This window comes from Microplitis mediator, chromosome 11 (genome assembly GCF_029852145.1).
Source record: "Microplitis mediator isolate UGA2020A chromosome 11, iyMicMedi2.1, whole genome shotgun sequence".
NCBI classification, from domain to species: Eukaryota; Metazoa; Arthropoda; class Insecta; order Hymenoptera; family Braconidae; genus Microplitis; species Microplitis mediator.
Window position 1 is genome coordinate 13,858,600 of NC_079979.1, and position 27,392 is coordinate 13,885,991.

The 27,392-nt window shown below is 29.7% G+C and overlaps 3 protein-coding genes across 5 annotated transcripts; 2 read left to right on the forward strand and 1 right to left on the reverse strand.

The window, feature by feature from the left end:
• The first annotated feature begins 1,377 nt into the window (after positions 1-1,377).
• LOC130677643 (uncharacterized) lies at positions 1,378-6,397 on the forward strand. Of its 2 annotated transcripts, none has more exons than XM_057484469.1 (5): positions 1,378-1,588; positions 1,662-1,800; positions 1,872-1,998; positions 2,977-3,027; positions 3,096-6,397. In XM_057484469.1, exons 3-5 carry the CDS (start codon positions 1,966-1,968, stop codon positions 6,375-6,377), a joined length of 3,366 nt encoding a protein of 1,121 aa, XP_057340452.1. In that variant the 5' UTR covers positions 1,378-1,588; positions 1,662-1,800; positions 1,872-1,965; the 3' UTR covers positions 6,378-6,397. The 2 variants fall into 2 exon arrangements, with proteins under 2 accessions (XP_057340452.1, XP_057340453.1); XM_057484470.1 differs by having other exon boundaries at positions 1,378-1,533.
• Positions 6,346-7,003, reverse strand: LOC130677644 (uncharacterized). Its single transcript, XM_057484471.1, has one exon. It carries the CDS (start codon positions 6,991-6,993, stop codon positions 6,463-6,465), a length of 531 nt encoding a protein of 176 aa, XP_057340454.1. The 5' UTR covers positions 6,994-7,003; the 3' UTR covers positions 6,346-6,462.
• Positions 7,004-8,363: 1,360 nt separating this feature from the next.
• LOC130677446 (uncharacterized protein DDB_G0288805) lies at positions 8,364-27,360 on the forward strand. 2 transcript variants are annotated; one of them, XM_057484209.1, is made up of 7 exons: positions 8,364-8,612; positions 18,435-18,895; positions 19,769-21,086; positions 21,153-21,560; positions 23,942-24,166; positions 24,236-24,664; positions 26,074-27,360. In XM_057484209.1, the coding sequence occupies exons 1-7, from the start codon at positions 8,598-8,600 to the stop codon at positions 26,092-26,094; spliced, it is 2,877 nt and encodes a 958-aa protein (XP_057340192.1). In that variant the 5' UTR covers positions 8,364-8,597; the 3' UTR covers positions 26,095-27,360. The 2 variants fall into 2 exon arrangements, with proteins under 2 accessions (XP_057340192.1, XP_057340193.1); XM_057484210.1 differs by having other exon boundaries at positions 19,784-21,086.
• The last annotated feature ends 32 nt before the right edge of the window (positions 27,361-27,392 follow it).

A 27,392-nucleotide genomic window follows, 5' to 3' on the forward strand; every position in this document is an offset into this window, starting at 1 on the left:
GTATGGGTACAGTTCTTATACCAATATGGGAACCAATCCCATAATATTATGGGAACCATTCCAATATCATTATGGGAACCATTCCCATAATGGTATAGGGACTGTTCCCATACTATTATGGAAACTATTCCCATAATGGTATGGAAACTATTCCTATAATATTATGGGAACTTTTTCCATAATGTTATGGGAACCATTCCCATAATATCATAAAAATTTTTTTTGCAAAATAGTGTAGAAATTTCCCTCATGATATGGAGAGATTCAAATGAAGCTTCTTCGACGCTAAATTTGTTGAAAAAAAAAAAAAAATTTTGTTAAAAATTTCGATGTTTTTGCCGATTACAAATTTTTTTTCAATGTTTGCGTTTTTGTTTTTATATATGATAATATTTCTGTGTATTGTAAAAGTGATTAACACACTTTTCTTTAAATTAATTTTTTCATGATAGTATGGGAACCATTCCCATAATATTATAGGAATGGTTCCTATAATAGTATGGGAACTATTCCCATAATATTATGGGGATGATTCCCATAATGGTATTGGAACTATTCCTTTACCTTGGTAATACCAGTATACCGGTAATACCAGCAATACACCATAAATAAAATGTAAATATTTCGCGCCATCTTAATTAAAATGAAAAAAATTATTTAGATCGTGTACATATAAAAAAAGATTTCTTGCATCAAGAAATTTTTTCTTGCTCTAGGAAACTTTTTATCGCGCTAAGAAAATTTTTGATTTCAATTTGAACTGTAAAAAATTTCTTGGGTCGAGTAAAAATGTTTTGTGCCGAGAAATCCTTTTTTTTTCTGCTGCTAAAACTGAAAATAACATTATGATTGTCGTTGCAATTTTATATATGATTATTTAAAACCTATTTTTACAAACAAATTGATATTGTCAAATTTTTACAGATTAATTTAAATAATTATTTTATTATAACGAAAATTGCTCATGGAAATAGAGGAAAATGTAATCAAAAAGATTTTTTTAATAATAATAATTACAAAAGACGCTGAAAAAAAATTTTCAATGGTCTAGTTAGTGTAGTTGTAAGTCTAAGAAATAGTAATTAATATTTTTAAATTAAAATTTCATGGGTTCATGTTTAAAAAGTAATAAAATAAAACATGATTTTAAACTAAAATAAGTTTTTCTAAATAAACGTTTAAAAAGAAAATAAAATTGTTATCGTTAAAAAAAATAATAAGTAACATGACATAAAAAAAATTTTAATAACCAATTGAATAATGAATATTATTAAAATATTAACAAATTGAATGAACTTATCGATGGATATAAAATATAAATAATAATGATTTTTTCCGCGTCAAGGCTAATCTATAATGGGATTATTAATGTCGATATTAAACATTGCTAGAACAAGACCAGCAATTTTGGTTTATCGTTATTAATAGTTGTATCACCGTCGAAGTTTAAAACTCACTGAAATGATAAAGAGGTCGCGAGCTCGAGGAATTGCAGTTATTCCTTTTGTCTCAACGCTCTTCCTGCTAACACAGGTCTATAATAATTTTAATAACACCATTCATATCGACATTATTTATGGCTATTTAAGTCTGTATTAATTTTCAAAACATTTATTATCATTGATATTTCATAATTACTGTATATTTAATTATTATTTCAGGTTTCTGTTATAAATAATAAATTATTTTAATAAATTGCGTTGAGATACTCGTTAATAATATGGATTAAATTTAAATCGAGGGTTCACTTTGTCAAACGTATTAAGTGTATAAAGTTTCAATAACGTAATCGTATTCAAAGTGAGGTTTTTTTTCTTTAATATTATTGTAGTAATTTTTTTTTTTTATTAATCAATTATTTAATTTTTTAGTTCGACAGAAAAATTTCATGAAAGTTAAAGTTTAAAAAAAAATTTTAATTGTTTGAAATCAATTAAAGAAATAATATCTAAAAAATCCCACGGAATGTCACCTAAATATTTTTATTTAATTATTGCGGTAAGTTTTATTTTTAAATATTAAGATAATTTATTATTACATTGTAAAAAAAAATCGAAGTGGACGCAGATTATATCTAGAGTGAATTCGGAGCGGATGATTTTTCATTTATTTCATCTTCTTGAAGTTAAATTCACTCCAAGGGAAATTTATTTTAATATTAGAGTAATTGCGGATGGTAATAAAATTCACGTCACTCTGAATCCACTCCATTGGAAAAAAACTCATTGACTTTGTATACGGGGTGTTTTTTTTTTAAACTTCGGAACTACGAGTGACGGAGTAAATTCGAAGTGAAATAAAATTCATATTCACTTCGAATTACGATACTGAAATTACCCTACGTTTTATAACTTTTGGATTTTTTTTAAAACGATTAATCATAAAAGTAAAAATGTTTTAAAAAATTGCACCTATAGTTTATGTAATTTTTTATACCTGCATATTTTTAGTTTTTTTTTTTGTCATCGATTTGTTGAAAACAAAATCCGAAAATTTTTAATTATCTGTTAACTTCCGGATCATCTTCGAATTTACTCTCAATTTTGTGTAGTGCGTTATCATTATTATTATTATTTCATTAAAAAATAAAAGATTTAAATTAAAAATAATCAATATATTTATTCAATTAATTTTTTATTAATAAAAAAAAATTGATAAGGCCATTTTACCATCAAATGTAATGAAGAGTGAGAGCATTAATACACAACACAGGTCAATAAAAATTTTAAAGGCTTTATTCTCTCACTTCAGTGTACAATAAATACTCAGAGACTTGTTGTTCGTTTAGTCTATTTTTATTATTTCGTACTGGCTTATCATCGTGAAATTAAATTGATTTGACGTGGATGCTGTTATCGGTATCACGATCGTTAACTCAGCGATCATTTGAATTTTTGTTTCGAATAATATTTTAAGACGCACCGTCACTTTATAAATTTCTTCAATATAATATTTACTCAGATATTAATTTTTTAGATTGTTGGATTCGTTAATGCCAATCCTTTTGATCAACCACTCGAGTATGAGGTAAAATGAGTTAACTTATTTGTTTGAATGGTTTTGAATTTTATTTTAATGATTAAAATTTTAATTAGGCTGACAGTAGACAAATTAATGTAGCTTCAGATAATCTTGATGCACCTCCAGATCTTCCGCTTTTTGCTAAATATCAGAACCCATTAGTAAATTTAGCAAATAAAAAGGATACAAATGTAAACGTTAATGACTATCGAAATGATCCGAATTCTCAATTACAAAGCATTCAAGATCGAAAAAATAATCCGATAAATTTTGGAAATGAAGATAATGAAAGTAAACTGGATGTAGCTCCGAAGCATTTAAACTTTCCTGAATCTAAAAATCCATCGCTTGATTTAGTAAACGAAAAGGATTCAAATTCGAATATCTATGATTATGAAAGTAATGCAAACTCCCAATTGCAAAGTATTCAAAATCAAAAAAATAAACTGGGTAAACTCAGAAGTCAAGAAAGTGATAGTAAACAGGTTGTAGGTTCAGGAATTCTCGATCAGGCTTCAAAGATTTCAAAAGCCTCTAAATTTAAAAATCCATCGCTGGATTTAGTAAATGAAAAGGATTCAAATTTGGAAATCAATAATCATCAAAGTAATGCAAATTCTCAATTGCAAAGTATTCAAAATCAAAAAAATAAACTGAGTAAACTCATAAATGGAGAAAGTGATAGTAAACAGGTTGAAGGTTCAGAAACTCTTGATCATGCTTCAAATATTTTAAAAGCGTCCAAATTTAAGAGTCCATCGCATGGTCTAGTAAATGAAAAGGATTCAAATTTGAATATTAATGATTATCAAAGTAATTCAAATCTTCAGTTGCAAAGTATTCAAGACCGAAAAAATAAATTGAGTAAACTTAGAAATAAAAACACTGATAGTACACTAGATGCTGCTTTAAAAAGTCGTCATCACTCTTCAAAGCTCTTAAAAGCTTCTAAATTAAAAAATCCATCGCTTCATTTATTAAATGAAAAGGATTCAAATTTGAATATTAATGATTATCAAAGTAATTCAAATCTTCAATTGCAAAATATTCAAGACCGAAAAAAGAAACTAAGTAAACTCAAAATTAAAGACAGCGATAGTACAGTAGATGTAGTTTTAAACAGTCGTCATAAACCTTCTAAAAAGGTTTCACACCTTTCCAAATTCCGTAATCCTTTGAAACATTCAACAAATGAGGAGAAAAACTTTAATTTAAATAACAATCAAAATAATCAGCATTTTAAATTAAAACACCCTAACTTAAATAAACATAAGACAAATAATATAAAAAAGGAAGCTAGCGATTTAATGATAAAACTCGATGGTGTTAAAACCAAAAACGAACGCGACAGAGAAATATTTAACTATATAAAAGGAGAGCCTCATAACGATTGCCCGAACACACGGAACAAAAATCACTTTACAGAAATTTTTGCTCCCAACATTTCATCACTTCCTTTAGAAGAAGACCTCAAAGTTGGGCATGATCCTGAATCAAGCAAGTCAAGCAAAATTTATGTCGGTGAAGACGTGACCATTTGCTGGACAGAAATAACGACAATAAAAGAAAACAAATTATTAGCACCGCCGAATCTACTGGTGATACGTGAATATGCTATTTCATTTGAAAACGCAGCGACTATTCCCGATGAATATTTAGAGTGTTCTAAAATGGACGGAGAAATTTCAGATGACAGGCGTACAGTTTGCGATTCAAATTTTCCCTCGGTTATTGATCAAGACACCAGAAAAAGTAGAGTAATAAACACGACGACAGTAAGTCGTGAAGGAAATCTTGATATTACGCAGATTAAATTAATTAAATGTGGTGTAGGCTCGCTTGTGACTAGAGATGTTTTTAAAACTGGGAAAGAAAATACTGGTAAACGGATTGAAATTAAGGTAAGTCCGTTGACTAAGAGTGTTGAAGACTACTGTCATACGGAGGCTGAAGATGAACCGAAATTCAATATGAGAAAAGTTGAACAACCTGAATATAATGATGACGATGAAGATGGAGTATTATCTACTGGTATTCAAGCCAATATTTTCTCTACTACACCACAAAGTATTGCTCAAGATTTACTGGAGAGTAGTGAAAACACTTCATGCTCAGGATTACACTGTCCTTTAAATTCTGATAATCTAAATAAACATACGAAAATTGATATGGAAATTTTAGACAAAGAGAAAAATAGTTTTGAAGAAAAATCGAGTGTAAAAATAGATTCTACTACTGCGACTATCGAAACATCGTTGATAAATGACGTTAATCTTGTAGCAAATATTAGTTTTTCGACAGAACACGAATTAACGTCTACATCAGCGCCAATAACTCCCGAAACTGTAATAAAAACTGTGGACTTAGGCCCTAGTAATCTGAATGTATTGGTGGGTCATGATTTGAAATTGGGAAGCACGAATGTAGAAGAAAAAACCACGAAAATTGTGGATCATAATGACCAAAATTTGCAATTAAAATCAACCTTAAAGACAGATGATTTGGATGAAGATTATTCGGGATCTGGTTCTGGTGACTGTTCGGAAGAAGTGGAAACCGAAGGACCCATAACTCTGGAGCCAAATGATGATAATTATGATATTAAGATTCGTAATAACACTAGTATTCATATCGTTGAAGATTCATTGACAACAACTACGACTGATGCAACACCCATTGATGTTGAGCGTAAATTGCACGAAATATCAACGACATCTGAGACGAGAAAAAGTACTATGCCGATTAATTCACTCGTGATTGAAACCCCCGATAAAAATGGAAAACACCGACTTGCCTTGAAAATAAGAGTTTCATTAGAGGAGATTGATAATAACGAGCCTCACAGGATTGCGGACATTGAGAAAAACTTGACTTTAGATGAACGGCTTACTGAGCATGGAAACCACAGCCTTTTGCAGCAATTACAGGCATTAAATAACTCTGGCGATAGCTTAGAAGCTATCAAAGAGATTTTAAACTGTTCATTGCTTGATAAAATATCTGATGATGTCATCAATAATCCGGGAAGAATCCAACGCAGGTCTGCAGATAATGAGAAAAGTGAAGTAATTAAAGAGTGTCTTCCAGAAATTCACGAGGACGTTAAAACCGGCTTACATAATGTCTTAAGCAAAGTACCCAGCCTCGATTCTTCAAATGATAATAAAAATAATAATACTAATGTTAATGTTAATACAAATACGAGCACTGCACATAAAAGTAAGCGATCAGTCGATGAAGGTGTTGAGGAATTGAGTAGATGGTCTAATGAAAGATTCATGAAATTGCAAACAGGTGGTCAGCTTCATAGTATTACTGAGCTTACTGTTTTAAGAAATACTAATGACGATTGTTAATTTTATTGTATATTTTGATCAATAAATAATTTAATATTATGTATATATACATATATTTTTTAATTTTATTTATTAGACTAATGTTTTAACTTATTTGTATGCACGTATACATCGCAGTAGTGACACATGTTTTGGTTGTTGGTCTGAACACAAGAGTATTGGGACATTTCATTCTGTATATTGTGTAACTCGTACCATTTGGGACGCAGATCATGTATGCTTGACATGTTGGGTCGGTTGTGTTAGCTGTTCTTCCGTATTGTCCTTGACAAGGACTTATTGTTGTTGATGAAATAGTTGAAGTTGTTGATGGGCTAGTAGAAATTGATGAAGGACTCGTAGAAATCGACGATGGGCTCGTTGAAATCGATGATGGATTCGTTGAAATCGATGGTGGACTCGTTAAAATCGATGATGGACTCGTTGAAATCGATGATGGACTCATTGAAATCGATGATGGACTCGTTAAAATCGATGATGGACTCATAGAAATCGATGATAGACTCGTTGAAATCGTAGGCAGATTAGTAGTTATACTTTGGCAACAACTTATATCACAATTAATAATTATAAATATAATAAAAATAAATATAGAGTAAGAGTGTAAGTTTCTCATTTTTTTTTTATTACGTATAAAATATTTGAAATAAAATAAAATTAATTTCCAACATAAAGTTCTTTATATACTTTCGCTTAAGAGCCGAGATTTAACAAATTTATGACCGAGTTAGCAAATAAGACTTATGAATATTAAAGTACTTAGATAACGAGCAATGTCACTAGATATCATTAATACATTTTAATTTTATTTATTTTGGGTATTTACACTTTTCTTCTTAAATTAATTATAATTCTTGGAATAAATTAGTTATAGTTGGAATATTCAAAACGACAATTTTATAATCTGTAGTACGATAGGCAATAAATCGAAGGCCAAACATCGGCAGCATCACGTATGCGGACGTCAAACCCGGTCATATGGACTTTCTCGTCGCTTTCTGCAAATCCATTTTGTATTCCACAGATTCACCCTCGATTTCTTCCTCATTGTCGGTCATGTATGTTATTTTTTAAACGTATCAGTATCTTCTATATATGCTTATATATTTATATATTAGAGACAGTGGATGCGACAGTGCAACGGGCGCGGTTTTTGCTCAGCAAATATATGGAAGTTTCTCGTCACCAGTGATTGCAATGTCACGTATTGAATTATTGTTTATTTTCGCTTATATTTATTTTACAATGCTAAGAGTTATTTTTTAATTCCATATGCATTCGATACAAATACTAAATTTTTTCTGACCCCTTTACTAATCTTTATTTTTAAATAAATTATTTTTTTTTGCTCCGTTAAAAAAAAAAAAACTAAATCCAAATAAAAAAAATTATGTACATTACGCATTAATAAAAAACAAGCTAATTAATTTAACCAGTGTCGTTACTTTCATAATAATAATAATAAAAAAATCCGATACAATATAGGACAATGAGTGGACAAAAATTTTCTGCTCAGCTTGAATCTTGAATCCTTATTTATTATATTATTTTCTATCAACGTTTTCTCATTCAATCTAGCACTCAGAACACCTGTGGTTGTGTTTTTCTCGTTTCCTAATTTTCTATAGAATAAAAAACAGGTAATTATTTTTAAAAATAATAATAACCATAATAATTATGAATAAAAGATTTAAAGATGCGCAAAAAGGCCCAGGCAAATTAGCCAGGGATTTTAAAAAAATCTTTGATAAATTGAATACAAATGCTTTGGAAGTCTTTGGAACTTATATGTGCTGGTAGTTAGACGTAACAATAGGCCGCAGAAAAATACTCAGGTACAGTATGGTATTATATATTGTATGGTGTATAGCCATCTCCACTTCTCCAGGATCGTAAAATAAGAAGGTGGATAAGACTGGAGAGAGAAGTCTTGAATATAAGTTACCCGCGCACTCTTAGCTCGTAGACTCTCTCTTTGACCCTGGTCAAGTGTACATCTTTATTTGGTACTTAATATTTGGATAACGATATTTATTTATTCGTTAGAGTTCAGGGTGAAAGTGAAAAAAGTTATGGGTTCAGAAGTTTTTTATCTACTTATTTAATTTTTTATTTAGATAAATAAATTATTCGGTGGATTTTTATTATTTTGTGTAGTTTAATTTATTTAATTTACCTGTGCCAAAAAGTGTGATGATACTTAAAAGAAATTATTAAGAAATGTACTTACGACTTGTAAGTAATTTTTATTTTTTTATTGTAAAAAAATTATCTACTTCCGTAATTTATGGTATTACGACAAATTATATGAATTATCTCATCGACGTAGTGGTTTATTTTAAAAGCTTGAGTAAACAGGACTCGCGGTTCGATTTATTTAATTAAACATAATTAGTTTGTGGTGATAGATTTGTTTTTATTGAAAAAAATTTTTATTTATGAATGAACTTATAGTTTTACGTGATTCGTAACACTACCGCTAAACGGCGATATAAAAAAACGTTCTCACAAGCAGAAATGTTAGAAATTTTATTTGAATTGGAAATAAAAAAATTTTTATGGGTAAACGTTTAAATTATTTTTCAAGGGGATATTGGGCAATTTACTTTGAATTGAATAAAAAATAAGAAAATTAAATTTATCGAATCAGCATTACTCTAAATTACTAATATAAAAATTTATAATTAATGTCAATGAATGAAAATTTAAACATTTTAACTTTAATTCAAAATAACTGACTTATATCCATACGAAAAAATATATATCCGGACAAATTTGCATATAAAAATATGTCTCATACATGCAGATTTGCTCGGGTATATATTTTTTTCGTATGGGTACTTAAGTTGTTTTCATTTTACTTCCGCAAAAAAATAGAGATGTAATTTTTTTTACGGCGAACTTTAAAAATTAGAAAAAATAATTTCGTTTTCTTTTCAATGCTAAATAATCTCATTATTCACAATTAAGTAAATTCGAAGATCAAAAATCTTTACAATTCTCAATACTAAAAAAATTTAATTTCATTCCCATGGCAATTATTTAAATCGTAAAAATATTTTTTACTTTTAAATTCCTCTATTACAAAATATTAAAATATATTTAAGTACAATAAAGTTTAAAAACATAGCAAAAAAAAAAAATTTCCCACAGTAAAAAGTAATTTACAAAATAGGTCAATTCCAAACGAAAGTAAAAACAAATTTTTTAAGTGAAAAAAATAATTTAATTGTCTCTAAAAAAAAAATTAATAGCCTACAATTTATAAAATCACGTTCTCGCTCTCTGTTTCACATTTTCCTCCCACAATTTTTCCACCAGCTTTCCTTAACTATCTGTCTTTATTTTTCAAAACATTTGTTGGTTCTATTGTTTTGAGATAATCGTAGGGCGGGCCGTTAGACGGCCTCGGAGTATCTCTAAATCCAAGAATAATAATAATAAAGGATCCTCAACTCCGAGGATCTCCGATCTCTCTTCCCATGGGAATGCTCACTTCTCATTTGTACTTATATACAAACTTAAACACATTGTATACAACATATATAAGTGTTAAATACTAAATACTAGACTACTTAACTACACAGTTCAGTAAATAGTTTGTAGATAACCCGAGTAAGTTTGAACGCTTGGTTACCCCTTGACCTAATAACACGACAAAACTTTTCGACACAAGCCACCACCGAATCTCCGGTAATTTTACTTAATTTCCTTTTCAAACACCTCTTAATGCTAATTAATAATTACCTAATAAATTAAAAAATTACAAAATTACAAAATAATAAATAAAAAATAAGTAAATATTTGCTGACATCCCGAGTCGAAATATTAGACGTAAGTTAAACGTTCTTAATGTTTTAAACGTAAATTGAACATTCTTAACCTTTTAAACGTGAATTGAACGTTTTTAACGTTTTGAAAGTAAATTGAACGATTTTTTTGTATTTTGGTTCGTAAAAAATTGGTAATTTCATGAGTTATGATTTTAGTTTAATGATAACATTAATTAATTTATTTCAATGTTTGTAATCACAATTTTCATAACCTTGATATCATAATATATGAAAAAATATCATAGTGTTAAAGATAGAAGTATGAAACTAAAAAAAATTTTTTTTCAAAATACGAATTTTTTTAATTAAGAGCCAGAAAAGCGGACGACAAAATTTTAGAGAATTGACGTGATTATAATCCAGGAGTACAAAATCGATGAAAAAAATTTTTTGGTATGCTTATGTTTTCTTATTGTAAGTCTAAATAGGTTTTAGTTACGTTTTCGATTTATGATACTCCAATCTACGTTTTAAGAAGTTGTAAGCTGTCAAATTGAGTTTTTAATGTCCGAAACGTTCAATTTACGTTCAAAACGTTAAGAACGTTCAATTTACGTCTAATATTTCGACTCGGGATTGTACTGAAAATTGCATCTAATCGTATTAAGAATTAAAATCAGCACACAATAAAACTTTCTTTATCAAGATTAAAAATCAAAGAATCACGATTGACCTCACAATGATTTACAATCCTTTCATCGATTGACCTTAAGATCATTTATAAATCATTACTTTCAACACTAATTCCAATTTCCATAGCTAATTTTAATATTAAATCTTCATTATTATTTTAAATTTAACAATAAATAATATTTTTTTAAATTTATAAATTACGCGGTTTAATAAATATATTATTTATTTTATAAAAAATTAAGTTATTACGGTTTTAGTGTCTTTATATGTATAAATAATGACACAGCATGCTGATCGGTAGGTCGAAGATAAATATGTATACATATATATAAGCTGAGTTTGACTCTCAATGTAATCCCCACAGCCCACTTACCTACATTAACCACCAGTAAAAATATATACCGATACTTGTCTCGCACCCGTGTGTTGTATTAACTCTGCTCTACTGCTCCATTCTCATCTGCTCTGTTGAATCATTATGATCATGCCATTGTCCTTACCTCTTGTAAATTACTATTCACTATAAAATACCAAATAAATTAAAGCTATTAAAAAAAAAAAAAAATTTAATTAATAAAATAATATAAAATTATGATAAAAGATTTAAAAAATTTTTAATTATTTACTTTTTTTTCTGGGTTTTTTATATTGGTACTTAATTTATGTATACAGCTGACCGTGAAAATAATTCGTAATTAACGTTACATAAATAAACGAGGGCAATATTAAAATAACGGCAACTGGCAGTTTAAAATTTTAAAAAGCTAAATTTAAAAAATATTAATTTTTTAAAGTATGTTTCGTGGATCATTAATGTTAATTATTATTATTATTGTTTTCATACTAGTGATTACAGTTATATTTTTTTGCAAGTATAATTTTTGATTGAGAGATAGTCCTTGGAATGAAGGTAGAAGTAGAATAGCGGAAGAATAACCAGGGAAAATCGTGTGAGTGTCGTTAGTTGTTTATATTATTTTATTCGTTATATGTGAATTAAAACGGAAATTTATGTCTTTCGTGAGCGCTAGTTCCCTCCTTCACTTTCTTATAACGAATTCAATATAAAACACAACAACAAACAACGATAATAATAATAATAATAATAAAGAAGTAGTTACAAGGTAGTTCCCGGTATTGAATAGGCGCTAAGAATTACAACTCTCGCTCATATTTACAATTATGATAAATTATATTTATATCATTTATTTAATGACGATGAGTAAAATTGATCCCCTGAAAGATTTCTCCAATACATTTTTAATTTCCCGCTAAGAGAATTTAAAATTTAAAAAAAAAGAAAGTCAATGATTTCGGTTTGATTTTTGAAAACCGAGTTTCCAACAGATCTCGATTTTTTGAGGTCCTAGGAAGCTCTTCTGTGCATGTATGAATGTACGTACATACATGTAAATATTCTATAACTTTTGAACGGATTCAGTGAAAAATTGAACTTGATCAGTAAAAAACAATTCGAGTCGTTCCAAAAATAAAATTTGAAAAAAAGGTTAGTTTTGGTATACTTTTATTATACTTCATGGATAGATTTCAGAATTCAATCAGCTCTAAATCTTACAAATCCGCATTAAATCCCACCGTAACCAACAAAACCGGATCATTTTAATTTGTTTGAGAGATATCGTTAACGAAAAAATTTCAAAAGAGCGTTTTTTTTCGAATACCATCAGAATTGTTGAACTGATAGATATTAAATTTTTTTTAGCAGTAGAGGATGAAAACTGCGTCGAATGTCGCATTTAACATCAAAACCGGTTAATTGATTTTAAAAAAGCGGCGAAGAAAAATTCAAAAAATAAAAATTATCCTAATTTTTCGAATTACTTTTGATTTCTTAAATTTTCGTAGATCAAATCAAGATACAACTTTTTACAAATTTTCCAAATTACTTTTTATAAAAAAATTTTTCAATAAAAAAATCACATTGAAAAATAAAAAATAATCAATTACTAATTATATAAAATGAAGTATTAATAAAAGTAATGAAATAAATAATTTAAATGACAATTTTCTTAACAGAGAGTGCGAGGTCGTTCCGCGTAGGTACGAAATAATTCTCACGCGTTGGCCTACTTAAGAGTGATCGTCGTCGTTTTCCTCATCCTCGTATCGTCCTCGTCGTACTTATTCTCTTTAAACTTATTCTCATGCCATTGACTGAGTTTTAAACTTACACCACTTAAAGTACTCTCGCAGTACATAAAACCTCATACACGCAGTAATACATTAAACCATAAAATATAAACTAAGATACAAGATTTATACCACACTAATAATCGCTCACTCATTATTTTTTTACTCATTACAAGCCGTCATTAATTTTATATAATTTTTTTTTTTTTTCATACTGATAATTAAATAATTTTAGTTAAAATACATTTTTTTAGTGACAAGTAATTTCATTGTGAAAGTTGAGTTTGATGCATAAATTTAAAAAATTGTAAACTTAGAACAAGATAAGCTAAATTATTTGCTAGTTTGACAAATTGAAAGTTAATTATATATTCAATATTGAAACTTTTACTGACAAACTATTTATAACTCAATAAATTTAGTTATTTTATTAGTTGTATGATTGTATCTATATTTGTATACAAATATATATGTATATGCATGCTCATGACCAGCATATGAGATTTCCAAAGAAGAGAAATCGTTCGTATTGTTTTCTGTCTTTGTACAACTTTTATCTACAAATCATACCAACAAAAATGAGCTTTAAAATTTTTTATTATTAAAAATAATTATTTAAATTCATAATTAACATGAATTATATTCATAAAACAATTAAGTAATTTTTTATGTTAGGTGTTAATGTTAGTTATTTAAATTACCATACATCAGTTCCGATGAATAAGCATTCTTTCATAATTCTGGTTAGATATTACACATAATTGTTCTAGATTAATACTCCACGAAGGAAAAATATTTAGGGGACTTTATTAAAAAAATATCAGTTATAATTAAATAAGGAGGACCACTAGTGTGACCGCCTGAAAAATAGATCATTTTTGGAGATCTTTTTAAAGAAAACTACTGTATGGAATGTTTCAATGTTTTAAGGATATATTTGTGGATATATAAAGAATACAAGGAATGAATTGACCGATTTTGATGGTTGCGGCGGCAATCGGCGTATTTTATTGAGTTCTAGAGCTGATTAGATTTTGAAGTTGATCGTATAAGTCGTTTCTGAGAAATCAATAAAAAACTAAAATAAAAAAAAATTTTTAATTCTTATTCTTTGTATAACTTGTAAACTACATGACCGATTTACCCCAAAATCTAATCAAGACTAAGTTTTGGTGAGCTCTTTCGATCGCCACCAAGTACGTTCAAATCGGTTCATCCGTTCCAAAGATATCGTCGGACAAAAAAAAGTTCACACACACACACACACACACACACACACACACACACACACACACACACACACACACACACACACACGGACGTCCACCCGGGAATAGTCAGAATAGTTTCCTAGGACCTCAAAACGTCGACATCTGATGAAAACTCGATTTTCGAAAATCGGACCGAAACCAATAACTTCCCTTTTTTGAAAATTTGCAATTTTCTTAGCGAGAAGTTAAAAAAGTCCCCCCGCCCCCCATTGCTCGAGTGATAGCGATTTTCACAGTGCAGGAAATAAAAAAAACAAAAAATTTATTAAACTCAAAGGTATTTCCCGTAACATTACCCTCGGGCTAAGAAAAAAATGCAAAATTAACAATATGGCGGGGTTTTTATAAAAAGTTTCAAATGCTGCGCGAAAATTTGATGATTTTTGGTCTAAATTCCACAAGTATACGATAATTATTGAATTCAATTATTTCTTAAAAAAACTGAGTAAAACTCATATTAAATACAATTTTATACGTAATTTGAAACAAAATTATATTCAATTGATCCTAAACATTCTTAAATCTTTATTATAATTCTGAAGCAGGCTTGAGAGTTTTAGAACTTTAGCTACAAGCGTCCTAATTTCTATCTACAAATCAATTTCAAATTTGGATTGATCTTAGGACTAATTCATATTTGTGTCGAAATATGAATTCAATCTAAACTTAAGATTTAAATTCATTATGAACTAAATTTTTTTTTTTGCACGGGAATGCCGAAATCGATTTGTGTCGCTGAATTCGAAGCATTTTGCGATATCGTAGTCGACAATTGCCAGTTGGTGAATGCAACAAAAATTTATAGAGAACCTAATAACCTGTAGCTATCGCGAGTGCACAGGGTTATTAACGAAGTGGCAAACGAATTGGCAAATGCCCTTGCGATTGATATGATGGCTACTACTGTCTGTCGAAGTATTGTAGAAAATTATAGACAAAACGCATTAAAGGTATCAGGACCTCCTGCTGAACCCCAAGTCAGTATTGCTCGTAGAGTTTATATCTAAGTTTTAATCTAGTTTAAATAGTGATAGAACCCACTACGAAATGTGAATTTTTGTTTTTTCTGTATCTGAAACGTAATTTTTTTTTTTTTTTTATTTCGAGAAAATTATTCAAGAAAACATTAATAATATATATTAAAGTCATGATGTATTATAGGATATAGTCTAGTACAATCCAAAAAGGTAATTTTTGCTCTGTCAAATAATAGAAGAATACTCGAACAAAATCGTACAGAAATTTGGAATATAACACTTCTAGAATATCTTTCTTACCAGGGACACTACAACTGGTAGGCGCGATCTCGCGGCGAGCATCAAACTACTCTCGCTGCTGCTGCCTAGCACCGGTGACTTTCCCCTTCTCCATATCGATCTTTTCTCCCAAGACATTTTTTCTCTTGGCTTAAGCAACTTATGTTATTTTGGTCGGAGAATAAAAAAATATTTGCGTGAAAAGAATAATACTTGTTCCGAGAAATTTTATTTTCTTTAACTAAAAAAATGCAATATTGCTACAAAAAAATAATGTATCTTGCTCCAAAAAAAATATCTCTTACTTTACGAAATATAAACTCTTAAAACAAGTGAAAATTTTTTAATTTAAGCATAAAAATATGATGACGTGAGAAAAAAAATTTTAATTCAAGATAAAAATTTGATAATAATTAATTACTTGGTGCAAGTAAATATTTATTTTTCGAATCAAAAATAATTTTTTGAATCAAGAATATTTTCACATATTCTCACATATACTACTTCAAAAATATTTACTGATAATTGAATAGAATTAGTATTTTCGTACATTTAGCTAATTGTCGTGAAACGGTCTAAAATTTCAATATCTAAAATGTAAAACTTAGAATGAAAGTGATTTCATGGAATTGAAACACAAATTTTCAATTTTTAACCTTTAATGAATGGTTGTCAAACTGCAAAAGTTAAAAAAGTACATTTTTAATTTTCTGAAACTTATTATTAACGATTTTTTGAAATGGAGTTTTACTATTTCTACATTTTAAATAGTAAAAGTTCGTGATTGCTAAGGCATTGATGATACTTAATATAGAAATTTTAAAAATTACAGTGCAAGATGTAATAGTTCCATTTTCTACACTAAGGTTCATAATTGAATGCCCGCTCCGTAAATCTTCTCGAACCACTCAACAAATTTTCTTATTTGATACTTTTTTACACAACAGCTTACCTGTAATTTTTACAGTTTTAAAGAGGAATAAATGATTTTTAAAAAAAAGATCTCTCTATGAGCAAAAGGTAATAATTATTTCACATTTTGTTGTGTTCGATTTGCATTTTCAAACTGTCAATATTGCTGCTTAATTTGCAACTAATTTTTTACAGGATAAAATTTAAAAATTACGGTATGCATTTTAACTTTTGTATTTTTTAGTATGACGGGCTTGTTTTTACATTTTATTCTGTAACTATTCCAGTTTTTTTTTTTCCGTGTACTTTAATTAACACGCGCTCTATGTTAAAGTTTCATTTTAAAAGTACTTTTGTTTCAATTGACATTTTTTTGTGTTAAAATCAACTGATCCGACAACACAAAAGCTGTATGTTAAATTAACACACAAAAATGTTAAATATTTAACATGAAATTTTTAACATAGACTTTTTTTCTTGACACAAATATAAAAAAAAATTTTTACCGTATCGCAATGTTGAAATAATATTGAAATTTCCTAAATTTTATTATTTTGACAATTTAATTAATATTCATATTTAATAATTTTATTGTATGAGTATGCAAACAAATATAAGCTGCGTATTTATTCTATGAAAATGGAGTTCAGAAAAATTAAGTTTTTATTGGTTTTCCAATTTATTTTTATTATTAATATCATTATTATTCGTGGCATGTGTATTGACGTTGATGTCAATTTCTATATGATATCTCAAATTACAGTCAGCATGATTTTAAAAATTATGTGGCTTGACCGAGATTCAAACCCTGATCTTCCGCACGTTAAATCTATCATCTCTGTCGGATTTACGCCTCCTCGGGCAAGGATCAAACTTTTATAAATAACGAAAGTGATGCAAATGTGTAAAATTGTGGATATTGTAAAAAAAAAATATAAGAGAAGGTGAGGTAAGGCGATCACTTCGAAATTTTTTAATTGAAATTTTAGCCCACTAGAACATCATATTTTATCGCAGTTAAAAATGATATAACTCAAGAATATAAATTTAAATGTCACTAAAAAAAAAATTTATTTTTCTAAAAATTTTGGAGTCGCCATCTTGTCCAATTGTCTTATATCATTTTACTATCAACTATTTTCTCTACGAATCATTCGTTCAAACATACACCTGTCATAAAAACAAAAAAAAAATCTGTCTATCGGTTGACCCTGCGGGCCAGCCCTAAAACTTTGTCGAGAATACATTTTCGAGCTCTTCGAGCTCGAAAATTCGCTAGTATGCTGTTGTTTTCGAAACAAACGTTTTTCACCATTTTTTCTTCAACGATATCTCTCAAACGAATAAACCGATTGAGACGGTTGAGGTGGCAATCGACGCGTTTTTCAAGTTCTAAAGCTGATCAAATTTTGAATTCGATTTATTGAGTCGTTTTTGAGATATTTCAGAAAAAATAAAAAAATTTTTTTTTCTTTAATTCTTTCGATAACGGTTTCTCTTGAATGAATGAACCGATTTTGATGGTTGAGGTGGCATTCGATGCGGCTTATAAAGCTCTAGAGCCCAGTCCATTTTGAAATCAATCCATCGAGCACATTAAAAGTTATCCAAAAAAAACATTTTTAAAAAAATTTTATTTTTGGAATATCTTTGAACGAGTCCTAACCGATCAAGCTCAATTTCTCATAGCTTCAAGATATTGACAAGCCGCGTCGAATGACACCTTAAAGTTCAAAATCGATTCATCCGTTCAAAAGATACAGGTATTTACATACGTACGTACGTACATACATACATACATACATACACTCAGACATCATCGTGAAATCAGTCAGAATAGCTTCCTAGGACCTCAAAACGTCGACATCTGATGAAAATTCGATTTTCGTAAATTGGACCGAAACCAATAACTTCCCGAATTTTTGAAAATTTACAATTTTCTTAGCGGAAAGTTAAAAACGCTGTAATAAAAATTTATAATTTAAAAAAAACTTTTTTCAGGGCCTCACGTATTTAATCCTCTTTACATACATAACAAATGTAACATCAATACGTACAAATGGACGTACATTACCACCACGTCGTAACAACCGTCGAGCAATACCAAGTGAATTCCTGACACCACCCGCTCCACCGTTGCCTCTAAACCGACCACCGAATGCATTTAGGCACGGAAAATTATTGGGCTCTCAGCCGCCTAACAACGAGTCTCCAGGCTACTTTTCACGTTTAATGGGCTGGCTGAACCCTTTTGGAAGGGACCTGAAGCCTCCACCGCCCCAACAGGCTCCTCAGCGACCGCAGGGTAATGCAAATATTCAGGCGGGATTTCTTCTGCCTCCACCTCTGCCAAATACTTATGGGTCACCTCCGGTTCCTTCGGCTCCTGTACCTCAAGCTCCCTTAATACCTTCGTTACCTCCATTACCAGTTCACCCAGCCCAAGTACCTCAATATCAATCGTAAGTTTTCTGATAAAAAATATATACATATTAAGGAGGTTCGAGCGAATCTAATGAAACAAGTAATTTTACAACTTTTCAATTTTAAACTTGCTAGTCGCCACAAAGGATTTTTTTTTTACTGAACTATTATTGGAATTTGAATATGAGTCATCGTCTAGTTTATCAGAAAAATTTTTATAAAGACACAGTTTTATAAGCTTTCTCATACATAAGTTTTTGTGGTAGAAGTGTTGATTTTAAAGAGAAGAAAATCAAAAATAATAAATATTAACACAGTCGAATCCCATTAACTCGGACATTTAGTCTACGGAGGAACGGAAGTTTCCTGGAAATTCCGACTTATCGAATGCCACTTCTCCTTCAAAGAGTAAACTACAACGCATGCACTCTTACATCTTTATGTATGATGCTTATATGTATGTATGATGATATAAATATGACCGGACACATACAGATGTATAGCATCGGGTAGTAGACAGCGTAGCTCGTAGTGGGGTCAAGATTGAGGGGAAGCTCCAAGATAATGGAATTCGATTGTACTCACGATATATAATAATAGGGTTACAATATTTTATTTACGTTTAAATTATTAATGTTAAACTTGTTTCATCATTTACGATTGATAATAGCGGAATACAACGAAAGTTAGCTACCAATTTTTGTTGTCAAACACTGAACAGAAATAATAATTAAATATATTCATGACTTTTTGTAATTAAATACAAATGAATTATTAATTTATATTTATATCTTTGATAATAAAGGAAATTGAAAAATTTTTTAAACTAATTTGACTCATTAGCTTCGCTCGAGCTACCTTAAATATTTTTGAGGTAAACAAATTAATTTATGTGAATAATTTTATTAAAGTCCTTGTATATCTAGGCCAAACCATCAGCTACCCCAACCGCCATCGCCCCCAACAGCTCACACTTATTTGCCACCATTGAACACATTCAATGGAAGAAGTTGCGATCCTTGTAATACGTTACCTTGGATTCCCATTCATCAGAATGCTGATGCTAAACAGGCGCATGGTGAATCTTTGGGAAACTCAGGATACCAGAATGTTCAGTTCCCAACTAATTTACACATAACACCGTCTTTGGAAATCAAACAACCAGATTTTGGTTACGGTCCTCCACCAAATTTACAGCAGCCTCCTTTAATTTCACAACAGGGTCAATATTCTTCATCGTCTACTGGAGCAATTCAAAATCCTCACATGTATCCAGGAGCTGTTCCCCCGCTATTTAAAGCAACTGCTTTTGATGCACACCCGGCTGACTCAGGAGTCAATACGGAAGTGATTCCCTATGAATCTGCTTCTGATAATAATCAAGGGTCAAATCCCGGACCAGGACCAGGGTCAGCTTCAGGAAATGAAAGACAAAATCATGGACAAGAACTCAGTCAAGGACAAAACCAAGAACCTTCTGCACCATCAGGAAATGCACAGTACGTTGATGTCTTACCCCCTGGTGCGGAAGTATCAGGATCAGATTCATCTGCTTTTGACTCGGATTCAAATCATCAGATATCTGAAGTATCAGCAGCTGCTTCAGCCCAAATTGAAACTTCTGATAAACCCACTGCTCATAAGCCTCACGTTTATGAAACCGCATCAGGTCATATCATTCATGTGGAAGAGTCTCCAGTCATTGATTTGTCGCAAGATAATTCTCCAGATATTACATCTTCTTCGACAAGCTTAGAAGCTCCATTGATTCTTCAGAACGCAGACGGAACCTACGGAATTAACGCGTCCTGGCCTAATGGTGATTCATCCCGCATTGTTTGGCCTGAAACCCAAGTCAATCAAGACGCAGAATCTTCAGCTACTTCCGTAGAAGCTCATTCTGATAATTCAAATGTTTCTTCACTGTTACTTCAAGCCCTCAGAAATAATAATTTAAATTCAACTGATTCTATAAATAGTAGCAATAGTAGTAGTAATAGTGTTAATAAAAATTATCAAGCAGAAGCAACAACGGAGTCTTTACTCAAAGCAGTCATCAAATCTTACAATAATTTCGAGAAAGAAGTAAATGCTTTAGAACGTCCGCGTTTTATTAATCCTCGGGAGCTAAATCTTCAAGAGTCGACTGTTACTGTATTTAGTCAAGAATCGCAAGAATTTAACGCACCTAGACCAACTGACCGGCAATCTAATGCGAGAAAAAATAAGGTAATTTTTTTTTTATGGTCTAAACAAAATTCTATGATTAGTCTACATAAATTAATTTTTGTGTAGGTACAAATAATAATTCCTTATACTTCTGATCATATGCCAACACCTTTTCACACTCACCGATCATCGAGCGAAGAAAAAATATCTAGGAATCTAGGAAGATCGGTACTGCCGACAAATCATAATCCTGTTGATCAGGAATTTGAAGAAAACATAAAACAAGAAGAAGAAAAAGAAAAAGAAGAAGACGTTGCAGATGTAAATACTGAAGAAGAAGAAGAAGAACAACAACAACAAGAAGAGCAAGAGGAAGAATTGAATCTAGAGGAAGTAGAAGATTTAAAAGAATTATTTAATGACTCATGGACGCAAAAAAAATCAGAAGGCTCAACTGTGAAGCCGACTACGAAAGCTAATACTTCGATTGATGTAATGAGACTGCAGAAAAATATTGACAATTGGACAATACAGGTAATGCGATTACTTATTTATATAATGATTATTTAATTAAACGTATAATTTTATTTTGAGTTGATGTAAGTCGGGGTGAGAAAAATTTTTAGGAAGAAAGTACTGATTTTCCTCTTCGGTGTGAAACTAAAATTTACAATGGTTACAGTACTTTGAGATATTATCGTTGCCAATTTTACTGTGACCATAGTAACTTTTGATACATGTTTATTTAATTTCCGTTAGGTGGCCAACAGAGTACGGCTTTATTATGACACCATATAATTTCAAGCAGGAATAATTTCGCCATTTACATGGAGATAAATAGGGTAGAGGTACCATTTGTGGCCACTGGTCCATTTTTGGACATTTAATACTTTATATTAATTAATGAAAAAGAGTAAAATAAAATTTCCATTTTAATAGTCGGACAAAAGTGATTCTAAAGACATTTAAAAAATTAATTACCTTATTATGTCTTTTACGAATTAATTTATTTAAATTTTTTACGTATCCAAAACTGGCCCTAAAGTGACCAAAAACGGTACCTCTACTCTAATGGATGTTTTTCTTATAATCACAAAAAAAAAATTACCATGATATTTTAGGAATTTTCTTTCGTTACTTTGGAAAATTCTTATCCAAAGAAAATAAAAACCCGGGTCAAAAATAAAACGATTTAGACTCGGTTTACTAAGTCGAAATTTAGAGCTGTTTATCACAAGACACACTCAACTTTTTTTTACGGAGATATGAAAAACATTGAGTTTTCGCCTTGGTTTAGAATTAACTAGCTTACTTAGGTGCGATTTAAGACGAAAAAGTCAAAATTAAAATGAAAGCGACTTGATTTAGACTTATTCGACTTAAATTGTAAGTCGAAAAAGTCAAAACTAAGATGAAACGTGAAAAACAAATTTTATACTAAACAATCCTGGTTGCTTCTGCGACTTGGTTGATCAAGTCTAAAGTAAGGCGAATAAATAACTTTTTTTCGACTTGGTTCAGCAAGTAAAAAGTAAGAGGAATGACTGTCGTGCTTGAAGTAAAGACGAGTAAGTTCAAACTAAGATGAAAAAAGTTCTAAAAGTTGACAGAAATTAAATTTAAGTCGAAAAAGTCGAGATCTTATCAAAAAATCGTCGGCAATTCGATAACTCCAAAAGAGAATAAGGTGAAGCGAGCCTGAATCAAGTTTTATTTTTGCCCCGGGAAGCCTAAAAATTATTATTTTTAAACTTTTTTGTACATAAGTACAATTCCGATGTTGACATAGTAAAAAAGCTCTATAATAGCATAGGAATTTTTCATGGGTTACATGGTTATTTTTGCCATGTCAGCATAAGTATAATCCTTATAATAATGTAGGTATTTTCCCTATGTTTAGAATTGTTCCTAGGTCAAAAATAGAAAAATATTTTAAAAGTGAATCAATAAAAATTCACTAATTTAGAGTGACAATTGTACCACTAATTCGAAAAAGCGGTACGATCGACACTCTGAATCCATGAATATTCACTAATTGCTAGTGAATATTCACGGATTCACTTTTAAAGAGTATGCAGAAATGGGAAAAATAACTATTTATTTTTCTCCGTATTCTGTGCTCTCTTAAAATGAATCAGTAAAAAATACCACAAATCAGTGAATATTCACTGCAAATCAGTCCCAAGTATATCACTAATTCAATCAGTGATATACTTGGGACTATTTATGCAGTAAATATTCACTGATTGAAGTACTTTTCACTGATTCGTTTTAAGAGAGTGAAATATTTTGAGGTGTAAATAATAAAATTTTCACTACTCGTTATGTTAAATTATAATAGTTTCGAAATATACACAATTGCGCGAGCACACAAGACACCAGCAGGCAGCAAGTCATCAAGTATTGTAATAGTTTAACATTTTATACCGTGAAAAATTTCACACCATCGATTTTCACCAAGCTGACCGCGTAAAGACTACTTTTTACAGTACAGTTATCGGAAATTATTTTTATCGGTGTCTAGCTAATCATTTTTATGATTGAATGAAATTCCTGAATGCGGAGAAAATTGTAAAAAAATTAATATTCCACAGTTTGTTTGTCAAAGATCCAAATCATAGGTATTAGAATAGCGATTTTCATCTCATCCGACTTATCAGAGATATTTGTTATGAACTACATATAAAAATTTAGGGATCAGCTTCTATCTAACAATTAATATAATTGGATTAAAGTTCTAGTATATGAGAAAAATTATTATCTGGGAATTGTGCAAGCGTGAAAACGTAAGAGGTTGATGATGGTTAATAATGCGCGAGATGTCGCGGATGTGGGTTACTCTTACCGAAGGTGCTTGTGACCCCGCGAAAAAGCGAGTCGTGAGTTATTTTCTCATCCGCTTTTCTCCTTCTTAGGAATACTCACGTGGAACAACGGCCACCACATCAACACCAACTTATTCTCATCAATTACTTCAGTCCAAGAAAATTCCCGATGAATATTTAACCACCGAATCTTCAACTCCTGTCTCAGAATCTAGAGAGGTTGAGAAAGTCGGAAATGTTTTGGCGGCATTTAATTACAATGATTTGGAGCATGAGGGTTCTGCTAGCAGCCGCGTTGATTTTCCAAGTGTACAGGTAATTTATTCAATTAATAAAATAACAAGTTTATAAATAATTATTTTAATTATCCAATTTTATCTACAGGATGACGTGTCGTCAAATTCATTAGAGTCATCAGAGTCAAGTTCAATTTCAAGTGACATTAGTTTTAATTCTAATGAAGATGCATCTTGGGAACAACTTCCGGTCTCAATTTCACCGTTGAGTAATGAACGTGTATACGTTGTTACACCACAGACTGCAGTGAAACCCGTAGCTTTTAATACAAATACTAAAAATAATTCAATTGAAATTGAAAAAAATAATACTAAGGAATCAATTAGCAATTCGACGGTACAATTTGAGTCAATTGAGAAATCGTATCAAGTATTACCACAAGCTGTCAATAATCTTGCTGTTGTGTCAACTGGACCTGCTACAGTACCGCTGTGGGGTATTATGGAGCATGAAGAGTACGCAGGTTTTAATAAAACTTCACCAAAAACTCTGATTTTATACTCAGGTCATTCCAAGGTAACTAAAATTTTTTTTTAACGCTAGTACTTAATTATTTCGAATTAATAAAACTTTAAAATAACATTTAATTAAAACTAGTTGGTTATTCTTACCAATACAATGCAAAAAAATTACTTTCAATTTATAATAACTCAGAATATATATTTTTTTCTATCGACTTTTTGGCTGTGAAAAATATTCTACTCATTTATTTTAAAAAACTTTTTTTTTAATCTCAGCTGCATCTTTCCCGGCTTACGGAAAAGATATAAAAATAGACGGAAAGCTTAATTTTATCAAAAAATATCTAAATATATATTTTCAAAATTTTTTTTATTCTCAGTACTTTTTATATTGAACTTAGACCCTGATAGTAATAATTGAAACCGTCTAATCAAATGGATTAAAAAATTACAAGGTATTGATTTTTGAAAAAAATCACCGGGAAAAAATAATTTGGATTTACGGAGATCAATCTAACTTTTCATTATTTCGATCTGTGTCGATCTGCGTAGACCAAAGTTGAAAAAATCAAAATTATCAAACTCCAGAAATTAAAATTTTTTTTTTTCAAAAAAGACTTCAAGATCTCCGGAAAAAATGAGATTTAAAAAATCGATAAGGTAAAAGCCCCTATACCCACGCAGTACGATTAGTCGCTCACTTTAACTGTTTAATTTCAACTAATAAAATTATTACTGATAGATAATTATTTGAGAATCTACATATATTAAAATATGACGTATCAAATTATCTTATAATAGATTATAAATTTAAATTAAATGACTGTTTTCAAAATCGCGCTCAGCCGGGCATTTTTTCTTTAACGTTCCATTCGTTAGATTAAATTTAGGGTACGTCAAATTTTTTAAGAATTGTTATAACTATATCTTATTAAATATATTTTTAAAATTCATGAAATTTTATATTATGAAAGAATAAAGTAGTATAATTTATACATTATTTGTCCAAATCAATAAACTTATCATAGTTTAATTGATATTGTCTTTGAGCGACTATCGGGCCATGTGTTGATCGAGTAATGGTACATGACAACTTTTAGTGAGCGACTATGGGTACACTCAAGGACCTTATTTAAAAAATTCAAACTAAAATTTCATTCTAATACTTGAAACTTCAAAAAATAATTGTAAAAAAACAATTTGGTTTTTCATTTTATTTATTAATTTTCATTAAGTGATTTAATCTCACTCCAATGAAAAGTGAGCGGGTATTAGGGGCTACCTTATGGATTTTTTTTAAATTTAATTTAAAAAATTTATTATTATAATGATACAACATATAAGTATAAAATAATTTTTTTTTTATCAATAGAGAGATGAGTAGATATCATTTATCAAATAATATTTTTCACAGCCTAAAGTAAGTTAATGACAAAAAATACTAAAAAAAAATTATTGTTTTAGGTGTCCCATGCAAGAAGTTAATGAGTGTGAGGTAATGCGTGTTTCTATAGACTGCCAAAATATAAATATTTATCTTACGCGTTTAGTTATTTAAGTTTTTATAATTATTCCTAGAATTAATAAATAAATTAATAATTAATTTAAAATTAAGCTCAATAATCAAGACCGTTGACGAGACTGATATTTATTAAATTACTCTCGTCGAGTGATACGGTCACGGCCAGTTTTGAGTCCTCATTAATTACAACCTGTAATTAATTTTTTTTTAAATAAATAAAAAAAAACAGCGACTGAATTTTAAATTATTTTAAAAGTTCTAAGACGTGCATATGCATTTAAACGAGCCAATAATGTAAGCAAATAGAAAAAAAAATAATTTGAATAATTTGAACGTGAAGAGAAAAAATTTACAGTATTTAAATAAAATTTCTTTTATAAAAATAATACAACAGTGATTTGGCTTTCACTGATTTAACGAAATCATTGGATTGATGCCAAAACTTTTTATTATTTTTTTAAACAATAAATATTTATAAAGACAAGAGAAATTGTTTTTTGTTACATTCGAAGTACGAATTTTTATATACGCGTTGTATATAAAGAAAAAACTTTTTTTTTTTAATTTAGAATTTAGAGAATTAAGTATAAGAATGTTATGAGTGCGAATGTAGCAGACATCAGACAAATTTAAAATTATAAATAATAAAAATAATATTTATAAAAAATACACTTATTAATTTTAAAATTTTTCAAATGCGCATTTTTTAAAAATTTTATTTTATTAATTACTTACTCTATTTATAAATAATTTAAAATTTGTCTGATGTCTGCTACACTTACACTCATAGAATGTTTTATTTTCGGGGTCGATGATTTTTCGAGAGAAAAAAAAGAAAAGAAATAAAAGGCTATTAAACTTGACATGGAGTCATGAACCGTGTGAATAACGTTAATGCCGGATGGAAGAGTGTGGAAAAGCGTTTCCATTGTTTGGTGATACTGTCGTGGATTACTCAGTGGCTGGTTCCATAACAAGACACGCTGCTCTATATGTATATATAATATACATACATTTATATACATTGTCGTCATCGAGTAAAAAGATAATAAAGAGAGCAAATAAAAGTCGTGATCTCATGAGTAATTAAAAAAATGAGTTACAAGTTACAGAGTAAAGAGTAAAATAGAGAATAGAGATGAAACAAGGACGCGACCTTAATGAGGAAGCGAATGTGCGAACGGTGAAATTAAATTTATATTATTTATTTTTTAACATTAACTTATAAACTATTTATTTATTCATTAAATAAGTACTATAA

Excerpts from the sequence above, each read along its gene's own strand:
- LOC130677644 (XM_057484471.1), bottom strand. The coding sequence starts at position 6,993 with ATGAGAAACTTACACTCTTACTCTATATTTATTTTTATTATATTTATA.
- LOC130677446 (XM_057484209.1), top strand. Across the intron at positions 18,896-19,768 it reads CAAGTACCTCAATATCAATC|TCCTTGTATATCTAGGCCAA; the intron begins GTAAGTTTTCTG and ends ATTTTATTAAAG. Across the intron at positions 24,665-26,073 it reads TATACTCAGGTCATTCCAAG|GTGTCCCATGCAAGAAGTTA; the intron begins GTAACTAAAATT and ends TTATTGTTTTAG.
- LOC130677643 (XM_057484469.1), top strand. The coding sequence starts at position 1,966 with ATGTCACCTAAATATTTTTATTTAATTATTGCG. Across the intron at positions 1,999-2,976 it reads ATTTTTATTTAATTATTGCG|ATTGTTGGATTCGTTAATGC; the intron begins GTAAGTTTTATT and ends TTAATTTTTTAG. Across the intron at positions 3,028-3,095 it reads ATCAACCACTCGAGTATGAG|GCTGACAGTAGACAAATTAA; the intron begins GTAAAATGAGTT and ends AATTTTAATTAG.